We start from the raw sequence: 13821 nt of genomic DNA, 5'->3' as shown, positions 1-13821 counted from the left end.
CTATCAGTGTTTACTCTCTTTCTTTCCGTCATCTCTATCTTATTATTATTATCATTTTCCTATCTATATGTACCCTATGTCTTGCCGTCATCTCTATATCTTTCTCTTATTATCTTTATTCATTCTTATGCTATCAGTGTTTACTCTCTTTCTTTCCGTCATCTCTATCTCATTATTATTGTTATTTTCGTATCAATATGTATCCTGTCTTGCCGTCATCTTTATCTCTTTCTCTTATAATCTTTATTCACAGTAAAGTCCTTTCATTTCATATCACTATTTCTCTCTCATAATGTCTCTCACGTCCGTTCTCCATATTTTATTCATTGCATACTCCACTCGTCAATCATTTCTGATAATAAGCTCTCTCACAATAAAGTAAATGGAAAACAATGCAATATAGTTTATATTTTAAGATTGATTCATTCTTTCTTTGTATATCTATGGCTGTGATAAATGTACTTGAAATCAATTTTATTGAGGGGTAAAGAAGGTGAGAGAACAGATGCGGTGAACATTCATAATGAGACATTTCAATAAGATGCTGATTATGTCATGTATATCACATATAATATATTATGCCTATACCATTTTTACATGCTCATACCAGTGGGCAAAATCAATAACATTCTCTTATTTCTTATTGACTTATCATGGCACAACAAAGAAAAACATCCCCACGACGTCCCTTTTCATGCCCCGCTAAACCGGACATTGACAATAACCTGGGGTAATAGGGATTTCAATGGGCAGATTAGCCCATTGTCAAGGGTGGCTGAGCGGGGTACTTTCAAGTCTCTCCCTATTGAACTTCTTTTCTTCAACAACCTAAATACTAACCTTCTGAATTGTTAGAATACTTGAGCAAGGTATGTAAAGAAAGGTAAGAAGTCCACCTTTCTAATAGATTCGATTTGAAGATGTCTTATCATTGCTAAATAAGAAATTCTAGAGGGATAAAAAACTGCCGTAAATAAGAAAAATTAAACATTATATAATTATGATTATTATAAAAATGATAATTCAAAATATAACAAATGACGGTTCATCGAAAAGCACGTTTTCCGGTCTACAACTTTGCTGCACAATATTTTTCATCATGATCATCCAGTGAAGAGTTATAGCCTCTTGATTCAGCAGAGTCAATAAAGATTCCCTCGAAATGTGTGACCCTAAAAGAATGTGGCACAGGGGTTTTTTTTAAGTGGCGCATAAAGAGTTAAAGGGAGAATTCAACTTTGATAGTGTATGTGTAAATTGTTTTTCTATAAATGTTACAGTTGGGAAAACAAGATTACAAGAAAGTTTGCCTACTAAATCTTAAGGTTGGTAGAAGCCAAAACAACATGTTAATATTAATTTTACAGCATTAACAGTGCACAATTATATGAATCATATGTCTAATAGGATGAAACTGTACATAGATCTACTGTTTAAATCTATGGTTTTTTATGCATTTTTATTTGATACAATGTGAACTAAGTATTGTTAGTCTTTGGATTTTTTATTTGGTATATTTTTAATAAAACTGAATTTGAATTGAATTGATAACGTATAAATAAAAGGTTTCTTGTACAGAAGTGTAAATACAATTTGTTCTTATTAAAATAGACAAAAATATCGGACCCCTTTATCAAAATTTCAAGGTCTAGAAAAAACAAGGAAAAAAAAAGAAAAACAAAACTGGATCTCATTTAAACATTTTATGTTTAAATACTTATATTTTCCCCATCTATTGGCCTGCTGAGACATATATATATATATATATATATATATATATATAATCACTCATTGCAGGTAGATTCATGCATTCAAGACAGTGCACAGAGAGAGAAATTGACAAATTTGCCCCAGTTTTACAAGCAAGCAAGGGCATTGACAAAACCTGTTGACATAGAAGTCCCACTTGTCCGGTACGTGATTGCCAATTTTGGATGTCCGGCAGCGTAATATGAAGATTATATTAAATAAGCAAACAAACATGTAGGCGTCTTGTGTCCATGGATAAGTGACATTTTATGACGTTGCTTTATCATTCTATTATTGATATTATTAGTCAGCCACCAGAGACTAAATCCAGTCAGGCAGTGATATAATTACATTCCCTGAATCAAAGATGAAATGATTTTGATTTACATCCACTTACTACTGAATTCTTTTATTCCTATAGATATAAAAACAGGTACAACCCGGTTAACATAGGCAAGGGTTAAAAGAAAATAGAACATATTTACTTTCAGACTATCAGTGCTAAAGTGAAGACATGGAATCCTGAGATAAAGACCAGGGGGGGGGGGGTTCACAAAACTTGTCATCAGTGACATATGACAGTTTTTGTTATAAGCTACTGAAATCCTTGCTTCTGATTGGTTATCAGCAGATTTGTCACTGATATTTGTCATTTGTCATTGAAAAAAGGCTTTGTGAAACAGGTCCCAGGAGGAAAACTTTCATTAATCATCTTGTCAGAGCCAGGATGGTATTGAATCTGTGTTAAAGTATGTGAGTTAATGCCTTCTGATTCCAAACAGAATATTATTTAGCATTAGATCCCAGGATCAAGAGCATTATCAAAGACATCGAAAACTTGAGACAGACCCAAGACAGGTCTCGATCATTATACCAATGTTGATTGTATTATGTATTATGTAGTCATTAAAATTAACATAGAATGATACAATGATTTAATGCCCAGACTTTTCTTCCAGCTCCACAATTCGTCGCTGTTTTCACGAAGTGATGGTAGTGAAAAAAATTGCATTCACTTTGCGTTATGATTTTCCTCACTACCGTCACTTCGTGAAAATAGGGACGAATTGTTGATATGCAGCTCAATTTTTTTTCTTACCATTTAAGAACTGATTTACATTTCATGGGCAGTACAGCCACTTAATAGAGCGTGTGAATCTCTTCTGATCGTAGAGTTACGCTATCTGGAGGGGAACCTGACACTGGCGTTACAATCCAATCCCCAAGACTATACAGCACTTGAGGATACTTTCACATCTTTTATAACGTCCTTCCTCAAGCAGGCTCAAAATCAAAATCAAATATTCCACTCCATGGATGTCATAATTGCCTGGATTCCCTCAAGACCGCCGCCCCTCCAGCCCACGGGTACCCCCATCATCTTACTCAGTTCCATTAGTCTGGAAGAACAGACTCTCATTTTGATACTTATGACAAAATGTATTGTGTCTTGAATCTTGATTGAAGCCTACAAAATGCTTCCCCCAAAATGGAGCAGCTACAGTGCATGCTTGCATGTTCTAGTTAAGCTAGTCTACAGCTTGAATGGTTCAGACTGTACAAGAATTGTCTACACTCATTCTCTATCTCCATCTGTCACTACCTCACTCCTTTCTTCCCTATCCAACCCTCTCCAACTCTCTCTCTTTCCCCTTCTCCAAACAGCATCTTTTTCTTTATCTCTCTCCTTCTCCATCTTTCTTTCTCTTTTTGTACCTCTCTGCCTTTCATCTCTCCCTCAGTCTCTCTCTTTCTCCATCTCCCTATCTCTCTCTCTCTTTCATATTATATTTCCCCATATTTCTCTTGGTTTCCATTTCGATTCACATATTTCTAGTTTGCTTGCTCTATCTTTCTCTTCCTCCCTCCCTGTCTTTCTATTTTCTCCTCTCTCTTTCTCTCTCAATTTTTATTGCACCCTCTTTCTTTCATGATCTTTATCTCCCACTTTCTCTCCCTCTCTCTCTGTCTCTCTCTATTCTGCTTCTCCTATCCTACTCACCAGGGACAATTGCATAAAATCTAAGTCAGATGTAAAATTGCCTGAAATTGCTTGCTGTGTGATACCGACAACAATGATGATAGCTGGCATTCAAGTTTGTTGATAGCAATAACATTTTGTCTCTTCTGGTGAAAAAAATTCTTCTTAAATTCAAGACGTCGGGATGGGATATTGCATGAAGCCTTGTATGATTAACTCTGATCGAAACCAGAACTGCTATCTTGACATAATTGCCAATTTGATACAACTTCATTATTTAATCTTTTATGTTCTTGCTTTTTTTCCTTTTCAAATGCCACTGATGATTACCTGGATAAAAAACTAAATAAATATTACATCACTGGAATGATTGGATATATATGCCCTATTTAGAAGCAATAAAAAGCATCTTTACAATCTCGAAGAGGTTTGGGGTAAAAAGTATGCAAGGTCTACAGTTCCAGAATTCTATACACATAAAAAATACCAAATGAGTCTACTGAGAACTAGAAGGGCAGTTACTATTTGGACAACTGATGTTAGTTTAAAGGTATAGACCAGTTTTTGGAAACGCCCCCTCAAAAAATGAAATGGAAGCTTATTACCAATCATGGGAAAGAATATGTTTTGAATAATACGTGATGATACAAATTTTGCTGAGAATTACCGCCTACTTATTGATTTATTTGGTAAATTATTATATCTATTTGGACCTGATAAATATCACACACATGTCACGCATGTGTCGCGTAGTCCCATACACATCTTTCTGTGTACAGTGCTTGTAACTTTACCAAGTGGGCCAAATTTCTTATCATTTTGATGATTCCAGAACCTTGCAGTACACACCAACACTTGCTAGATGATCAACCTTTTCTGATCGATTCCACAACGTTTCTTTCACAATGCAATCGCATGACCATAACTAGTCTTTACCTTGAACTCTTTTAATGTCACAATCTCCCTGTGCCACAAATAGTACTTATCAGATAGACATACCAAAAAGGTTTCAAGCATATTTAATTGTTTCCAGTGGAAGGTTAATCTTTACTGGTGTTAATAATAATAATAATACATAACATTAGGCGCTTAATACGGGTGTTTCTAAGCGCACCATTGTCTGACTTAAGATTACCAACTAAAACTAATAATAAACACAAAAAATATAAATCTGTTCTTTATTCAATAAATCATGCATATATAATACAAAAATAGAAATGAGATCAAACATATGGACAAACAATCATGTCATTGAGCAAAGGAAGACCTGAAATGTGTTGCACAAGGCAAATATGTTAAATTTCTATCAAATAGCAATAACTGATGCACGCGTTTTGATGATATTTTTGCTTCTTCAAGTTTCAGACATTGTCAGAAGTATGAGACGGGAAATGAATTCTGACTTTCTACCTTCATCCAATGCTGCCTGGGGACTATTCTAGAGCAAGTTTGTGTAAATGTCAATGGAATGGCAATTGAAATATAATGAACTCCTTCAAACAGGTAGTAAGCCAGAGAGAGAGAGGGAGAGAGCAAGAGAGAGAAAGAGAGAGAGAGAGAAAGAGAGAGAGAGAAAGAGAGAGAGAGAGAGAGCGAAGGAGAGAGCGAGAGAGAGAGAAAGAGAGAGAGAGAGAGAGAGAGGGAAGGGGGGTAAAGATAGATTAGGACATGAGCACAAGAAGTCTACAAGGGATTAAAAGATGGAGATAAGTAGCTCTGTGTATAAGTTCTACATGGCAGTTTGATGGGGATATTTGGGTTGTATTGACCAGCTGTAAACCAGAGATAGAGAAGAAAAAGGAAAAAATATATAAGCAATGAAAAAGTATCTGCCTCTAATTTTCATCAAATTGCATGAAATGGTGTATGCAGCAGCAGTATGAGAACCTTCTTGCTTAGTTCATGGTTCAGCTATCATCGGAAATGTTAGATATAAAACAGTTAAAGAGTTCATGTCGCTGATATGACATGCAATAAATATATTTAATTCCTTTGTAACTGATCAGGTGTTAACAATGGTAGTCATTTTGACCGTTCTAGAAAGTAGTTTGTGTGAACTTCCATCAAACTAAATAAATATGTGCATTTTGATGATTTTCCGATATTGTCAGAAATTAAGAAGGAAGTGCTTTATACATACAATTTTCTTCATCCAATAAACATATGTACTCTGTAGGCTATTGTAACCGACAAGGCATTAATAATGGCAGTCCTTAGGCCAGTTCTTGAGCAAGTTGGTGAAGATTTGCATCAAACAGCAATAAAGAAATGTCCATGACATGTCTGATGTAAGAGTAAGATTAGTATTTCAAATGTCATCATTATGGTGGAAGAGAGAGAGAGAGAGAGAGAGAGAGAAAGACGCAATGGAAAGAATGAAGAAAAGAAAGAAGAGAGAGAGAAAGAGATAGTGAGAAAGAGAGGGAGGATGGAGATCAGAGAGGGGGAGATATGATAATTACCCTAAAATAGCTTTGGAAATAAAGAGAGGGACTAGCTTAGACAGTTACATAAAACTAAGGTAAAAGAGACAAAATATTTAGCAGAGAAGGAGAGGGAGAGAGAGAGAAAGAGGAAGAGAGAGAGAGAGAGGGGGATAAGAAGGAGGAACATGGAGATATGAAGAAAGGGTAGAATACATGAAATATGAGTCGGATCTAGTGAAGACCTAATTTAAAAGAGAAATGCTGAGAGAAAGACAGGAATGGCTAGCAATGAAGACAGACAAAAAATCAAGTGGAAAATAGAAGGATGAGAAATGAAAGAAAAGAAAAAGGTTTTAAAAATAGGAAGAGAAGAGATGAAGGAGGAGATAAAGTAAGAAGATACCCACCTTTCAATTGATTCTTTTCTACTAGTATCTTTAATACCTAAATGTAGTGGATTGGCATTTTTTTTTAGAGTGACATCCACTTTAATTTATTGGACGACTTCCCACCACAAACAAGAGCTCAAATCAAACCCTGGAAGCAAATTTCCTGTGGTACATGGAGACTTCATAATAGAGATATTAAGAGCAAAAGAAAAACAAACATTTAACTTTTCGGTTGCGGGAACACAAGATTGACATGTGAAATCTAATGTCCTTTACCGCGAACTAATGCAAAAATCAGAAATGTCAACCGTGATATCTTTTGGCATTATTGCATTGTGGAGGGGAGCCAGAAGGAAGTCGCTTAACCCGTACATGGCCAACTTCTGCTGGTTAACTTGTGGCAGCATGTACATCAAACAAATAGGTGAGCAAATTTTCTACCGGTATGGGCAGACACAGTAAACGTTGGGTTCAAAAGACTTCAGGGTTTATTGGAGTGAGAGTTTCCTGGGCACTTGGATGTTTTCAGTTTATACTTTCATGAACAAGTTATTGCTTCCTTGCTCTTCTGACTTCAAGAAAGAATACAGTATTGACATACAATAATCCATCAAATTCAACAGACAATGAAATGGTTAAAGGCGTATAGGGGAAATTTTAAGGAGGTTTGTCAAGAAGTTTGTTCTTTTTGGGGGGCCTTAAATTTAATGCCATTACATCAACTCACGTAAGTTGTGTTTACCTTAATTTTTAGAGTGCAAAACTTATAATCCACAGACTTCAGAAAACATGGCAGAGGATGTTGGAAATACTTTGTTATCAAAGAACAACATGTTCTTTAGTATGTTGCCTTTTATATTGATATGACAATCCCCATCTTTCTTTAAGAAAATATTTGATAGTATGATAAATGTATGCCCCTATGGTATACCTGGTACTATACCTTTTCACTAGTACTACTGTATGTTAAACCTATTCATGTGCACTCTCCAGCTGAACAGAAAATCTACATAACCCTCTCAGGTTTCAAAAGGGAAATATTTCCCTTAAACTTGTTGAATGTCAACTGTTTCTCAATTTGCATGCATTGCTGCATGTGATCTTTTGACAATGACATTAAAGCAGTTCATGTCACCATGGATGATTACATGGGAGAGGCCTATATAACAACATGCTCTTTGAAAATAGGAGGTTGTGTGGTTAGTGGATGAGTCTCTGGACTGTGAACCATAAGGTACAGGGTTCAAATCCCTGCCACAGCACTAACGTCCTTTGGTAATATACACTAATCTACATTTGCCACACTCCTCCTATCCCAGGTTAATGGATACCTGGTAGGATTATTCCTTGAAACGCTCTGTGCTGGGCTATAGCCGGGGTAATGAATTCTACATCTCTTTGGAAGCACAAGGGGACGTTATATCATATGTGATATGCCCTATACAAAAAGGAATATTTTTATTAGAAATCAATTTTGAAAAGCATCAATATAATGCTTGGATATAGCATGTATCATCTTCAATTAAGTTTATAACAAGAAGACGGAATGTACAAGAAGAAAAAATTGTAAGAATAGATACAGAAAGAAAAGAGAAAACGAGAAAGACAGAGAAGACGGGGTAAGAAGCAGATTGGTGAAAGGAGGGGGAAATCAAGAGAGAGAGAGTGAGAGAAATCAAGAGAGAGAGAGAGAGAGAGATGCACTCTAATCTTTCTTTCATTTATGCATTATAAGTGAATAATGAATGATCTACAAGCACAGAGAGGGAAGAGCGAGAGGGAGAGGGGGAAAGAGAGAGAAGTTAGAGACAGACAGTGGGAGGGAGAGAGAGATTTGCAACTCCGATTTAAACTGGTTCAAAATTAATGAAAGCAGAATAGAATAAGTTGATATCCCCTAAGGGCAAACTCATGCATCAAAATATTTATGAAAGTAATCTTTCTTTCATTTATGCATTATAAGTGAATAGTGAATGATCTACAAGCACAGAGAGGGAAGAGAGAGGGAGAGAAAGGAGAGACAGACAGAGAAAGAGAGAGAGGGGGAGGGGGATAGAGAGATAGAAAGAGAAGTGAGAGAGAGACAGAGACAGACAGACAGACAGAGAGAAAGAGAGAGAGAGAGAGAGAAAGGGACAGACAGACAGACAGACAGACATCCGGAGGGAAAAAAGGAAATATGTAGAAAGAAAAGCTCGAGCTGGTATCGGGTATAATAGGGGAGCATTGATCTCTAAATTGAGATACTTGAGGTTCCTTGATGGCATTTAGTAGGCCATTCATTACTGGCAATGGCTGCAGGCTATACAGGAAATGGGCAGTTAGCTGCTATCAACCATGGTCTGCGACTGTCCAAATCACTCAAAGCCTAAACTGCATGGCTTTGGATTGCAAGTCATCAAAAAACATCAGCTTAATTGTACAATATTTTGTTCTGTATATACATGAAATACTGCATCTCAAAATCCGACATGCTCTAAAAGGATTAAAACCTATTATTGAAGATGACATCATTTCCTTTTCACATGCCTTTCCAACAGGCTACATTTTGAGATATCTTGGTCTTCAATAAATTCAGCAAGACGTTTCGGTAATCCCTGATGTAGACTTACAATTTAAGTTGAATAATGTTCCCATCGACTTGCTGTCATCAATATAAATTCCTTCTTTTATATATTCAAATCCTAACCACTTTGCCAAAAACCAAGTAGATTCCAACTGGTGGCACTTTGCCATAACAGACATCTCAATGTTTCACAGTAAACATCTTCAAAAACATGGAGTCCACTGAGTTTAATATGATGACAGCTTGCTTACTTTCATGGCTTATCAAAATTCTCCATCAGATTCGACAAGCAGATTAAAAAAACAAAAAACATACAGTGATCAGGTAACTGGCATCAATGTACCAAGCAATATTCCTCTGCACCTTGCTTCAGAGTGGCATTTCTATCCGCTTACTTTGAAGAATAAGCGAAAAGGTATAGACATTTTATCTGATTTCTCAACAAGATATTTTGTCAAGCTTTGTTTTGTTTTGATTACACTTTCTCATGAAATAATCATATACATGTATGATCATCTATTCTCATTGAGAGCATTTAACTTGGATTTGAATTCATTCTAAATTTTAGGAGGCAACAGAGGTTTACAAAATTGTACCATTTCCATTTCTTACTTTGGAGGACTGCAATGAAGAAGTAAAATGTCTTCAAAAAAGTCAAACTAAATTTTCGGTCTTTTTTATATACTGTGGGACGGATTTTTTTTCTTTCTTCAAAAGACACTTAAAGATATTTGAATGATGAAAGTGAGAAATGGAGAAAGTTAGGAAATAGCTTGATTGACTGGTCGGGTATCAACTGAGAAATTAAAAAAAAACGTGATTGTACACCTGTCTGTTAAAAGTATCATTCACAAGTGGCTGTCATTACCTGCATCACTTTGCCTTGATAGCAGATCAGGCAGGATAGCTTTAAGTATCCTTTCCCTCCTCAACAAGAACCTCAACAACAACTTACAGGTCTGAAGGGGTTTTGTTACACCAATACAGAAGTGAGAGAGACACTTCAAAGTGGAATACAAGCGTACCACTTCTTCCTGACTTGCCGAATGCACTCCATAACACTCACCAGAGCATAGTATGTCTGTTAATTGAGAGCCATGCAGAAGGGCACTAGTCCTATGTCACATGATATGACTTAATGCCATTCAGGCTCTCAACATACAATACGCACTTCATGTATACTTACACACATATATATATCCACATCAACACTTCTTCTCTTTGCTTAAAGTAAGCGGTAGAAGTTTCACTGCATTTTTAGATTTCATGCCTGATTAAATTGTAACTTTTGTATTTTCCACCTCATTTAGCTCAGTCAGCTGTAAGAATGTTACTCTATTTTTAGATAAGATTGAATGCGTGATTTCTTGTAATTTTTGTATTTTACACCTCATTTGGCTTGCAGAGGGAAACAATGTTGAAAATATGTTTCTTGTGATGTTACCAAATGTGATTAGTTTCAATAAAGTGCCACAGTTTTATGAGGGCTTTCTCAGCCTGCTGTTCAATAATGATTTGCACTTGTTTGAATTTTGATATAAGTTTCTATAATTTTCACATGTTGGATAAACAAAGATCTGTAATTAGATTTGAATCATATGACAAATCATCCTTGAGTTTGTTAAATCATAGTATGTCAATAATTTCTGTAACATTTTTGTTCTACAGCTGACCCTTATGATATTTACATGTATGTCTACGGGTACGTTTATCATGTCTTGCCAGTCAGAATCAGCATTTCTATATGTACATATCGAACCCCACTATACAAACGTGATTTGCGGGATGTTGCAGGATATCGACTCTTAACGATTTAAAATAAAGACCTTGTCTCTGTGTATAGCTGCTTTTTTTGGCCTTTCAATATCAGCGTTTTAACTCCTTACAATTTTGCCAGAAAGACGTTTGAAAATGCTGATTCCAGGCAAAAAATGTACTATAAATGCGCCCTACAATGTCATACATTCTTTCAGCTGTTGGTGTACCGGAAATATGCAATTACCAACAGGTATAAAGAGGCCTTCAGTTGCTCTGTCACCACTACTTCTTTGGCTAATAAATGCTGTACTGAGACAAGATATTTGAAATATCTCAACGTGACAATAGATATTCTGAGGCAAGAGTGATAGAAATCGAACATTTCCATAAACTCAATGATGATGAAAAGCATTTAAGAAAAATATGAGATGATCCTTAATTAGATTGAATTGGATTGATAGTAATAAATCTAGAAGATATATCTACAAGTCAGATGAAGTATTAAAAGAGGTTGATTCTTACCTTGTATGTGGGACATTGCTGCGTACCATGTCCAAGATCTCAGCTGTATTGTTCGCACCACCGTCTGTGAGGATGAAGATCTGTCTGGGACACCCCCTGACTACAGGATGTCTGTAGACCCACTGCAGGGGCACCAGGAGATTAGCCATGGCACCTAGATCAGCTCTCATACACCTCAGATAGGCACTTGCCTCACTAACATTGTCCTGGGTGTACGGCCGGCTCGACTCAAAGAGTGGCTTGTAGGCCGAGCCGAAGCCGATGATGTTGAATCGACAGTTCATAGGCAAGCTCTTAAGCACCATCATGAGTGTTTCTCGCGCATTGGCGGTGTACTCCCCGCTCATGCTACCACTGCGATCAATAAGGAGGACGTACTCTCCAGGAACATCAAAGCGATAGGTCAGCATCTGTTGCGTGAGCTTTTCAAAGTCCGGGCAGTAGTTCAGCATCAGGACGGGGTTGTGCATGACATCCTTGAGCAAACGCTTCTGCAAGAACGCCCTTGTTTTGTCCTCGTCCTCACCCACCTCACCAGGATTCTTGTACTCATTTTCAGTCTTGACGAATTGTTCGTAAGCGGTGGGGCTGATGTCACCGTGTTCCAGGATGACGACCGGCACGTGCGGCTTGGGGTAGTGGATTGTGATGGCGAGATCGCGATCCATCTGGTGAGGTTCAGCTAAAGTCACAAAAACATTGGAAGCATTTGCTGCAAAGGGTTCTGCATCTACACGAACAGCATGTGAGGAGCTTGAGACCCCAGAAAGCAACGATGGTGCACGGATCTGTGAAATATTGGTATCACATGAACAAAATGGAAAAATTATAGATCTTCAATTAGTTTTAAAAGACACACCAATAAATCTTTAAAATAATAAGTCTGATAACAATACATGTTCATAAGCAAGGGCAAACTGTAGGACTTAGCTGAAATTTGTTATAATTATTAAATCACATTTACTCTGCTCTTATATCAACAGTCTTTTCAGTAGGGCTACCACATTGTGTGCCTGAAAGCCTTCAATCATGAACTATTAAATTTATTGTGTATTACACCAGTGATAGCATACAAAATGAGATAAAAATCTCGATGCTTATTATCATTTCAAAGTCAAGTATTTGTAGCATTCTTTTTTTTACAATCCCAACTGAAAAGCATATACAACAACAAAATGCAGGAGCTATAACAACCATGAATTTATGCAATATCTTCCAGTATAGAAGAAATATATGAAAACTATTAAAAAATTGAATTACCTCGAGCTGGAATTCAAACTCATATTCTTGTGGATTTTCTCCCACTTCATCTGCTATATCCAGTAGTGACCTGTGCAAATGTTCTGTAGTGGTATTGTTTGAGGATGATGATGTTGTCTGTGACGCCTGAGGTTGACTCTGAGGCTGCTGGGGTTGTGGTTCGTTCTCTTTGACCTGGGCTTTCTTATAACGAGGTGTGAAGACACTAGGAATATGAAGCTTGGCCTCACCTAACGTCCCTGTATTCATGAGCGAGGATATACTGAGAAGGATTGTTACGGTTCCATGGGGTCTGATTGTCCCAAGGTTTGAGCAGAAGACACGGGCATTGTGGAACTCAGAGAGTGCAAACTTTCCAGGGGGTAGGACGTTGGGTTGGTTGGCTGTCATGGTGATGCGGCCTGTGAGGATCTCGTTGAAGTGCTCTACCTGGGTGCGGTCTTTGAGGTGTACGGTGATGGTCCGACCTTGCAGCATCCGTGCCTCGAACGCAGCCACCGTCGTGTTCTCGTTCATCTTGAAGCAGAAGACACCTTCTACCACATGATCTTCCTGGTTGTAGTAAGTGAGCGATGCTGCTATGCCAACGGAGAGACCGTTGACGCATGCTGACACGCGGGCTGCCTGAAGGGTCAAGGGAGCCCTCGTGTGGCGATTGATTAGCCCTGGCATGGTGGTTATCACTTTTGTCCACTTTTATGTCATGAAAGTTGATTAGGACTAGTGAATGGTTTCAGAGTTTCTTGATATTTTTGTCAATGTCATGCTTGAAGTTCTCTCCTAACTCATCTGTAAAATAAATGATAGAAATATAAACACCGATAATTATACAATATATCAGACCCCCATGAGAACTTTCAATAGAGTCACATTTTTCATACAACAATAGAATTCTATCTAATTTTGTTATGTATGACGTCTGAAATTAAGACTATTCATGTCTTGACTTGTCATTTTATGTATACGCATTGCCCAATGTACCGCGCGCAGTTTCCATCGATGCCTTCATCGAATAAAGTCCATGCTACCACCATGTAGTTTTAAAGTTACGAATACGTCTTTATTTGTCATCTTTATTTGGCTGAACATCAACCTTGAACATTGACAGAACATAATATTGGCGACGAGGTCGAGATGATTAGTTTGGTTTGCCGCAGTTTGCTGAAATAA

General features: G+C 37.2%; 1 protein-coding gene across 1 annotated transcript; it reads right to left on the bottom strand.

Moving 5' to 3' along the window:
* Window positions 1–11387: 11387 nt before the first annotated feature.
* Window positions 11388–13436, bottom strand: LOC581535 (von Willebrand factor A domain-containing protein 5B1). Its single transcript, XM_030987507.1, has 2 exons — window positions 12652–13436; window positions 11388–12179 (listed from the first exon to the last, which is right to left on the bottom strand). The coding sequence occupies exons 1-2, from the start codon at window positions 13321–13323 to the stop codon at window positions 11388–11390; spliced, it is 1464 nt and encodes a 487-aa protein (XP_030843367.1). The 5' UTR covers window positions 13324–13436.
* Window positions 13437–13821: the final 385 nt, after the last annotated feature.

The sequence above is a fragment of the Strongylocentrotus purpuratus genome, unplaced genomic scaffold (genome assembly GCF_000002235.5).
Source record: "Strongylocentrotus purpuratus isolate Spur 01 unplaced genomic scaffold, Spur_5.0 spur5_scaffold_16, whole genome shotgun sequence".
In the NCBI taxonomy this organism is placed as follows: domain Eukaryota; kingdom Metazoa; phylum Echinodermata; class Echinoidea; order Camarodonta; family Strongylocentrotidae; genus Strongylocentrotus; species Strongylocentrotus purpuratus.
The sequence above is the reverse complement of the archived record's forward strand: the minus strand, read 5'-3'. Positions and strand labels throughout refer to the sequence as shown.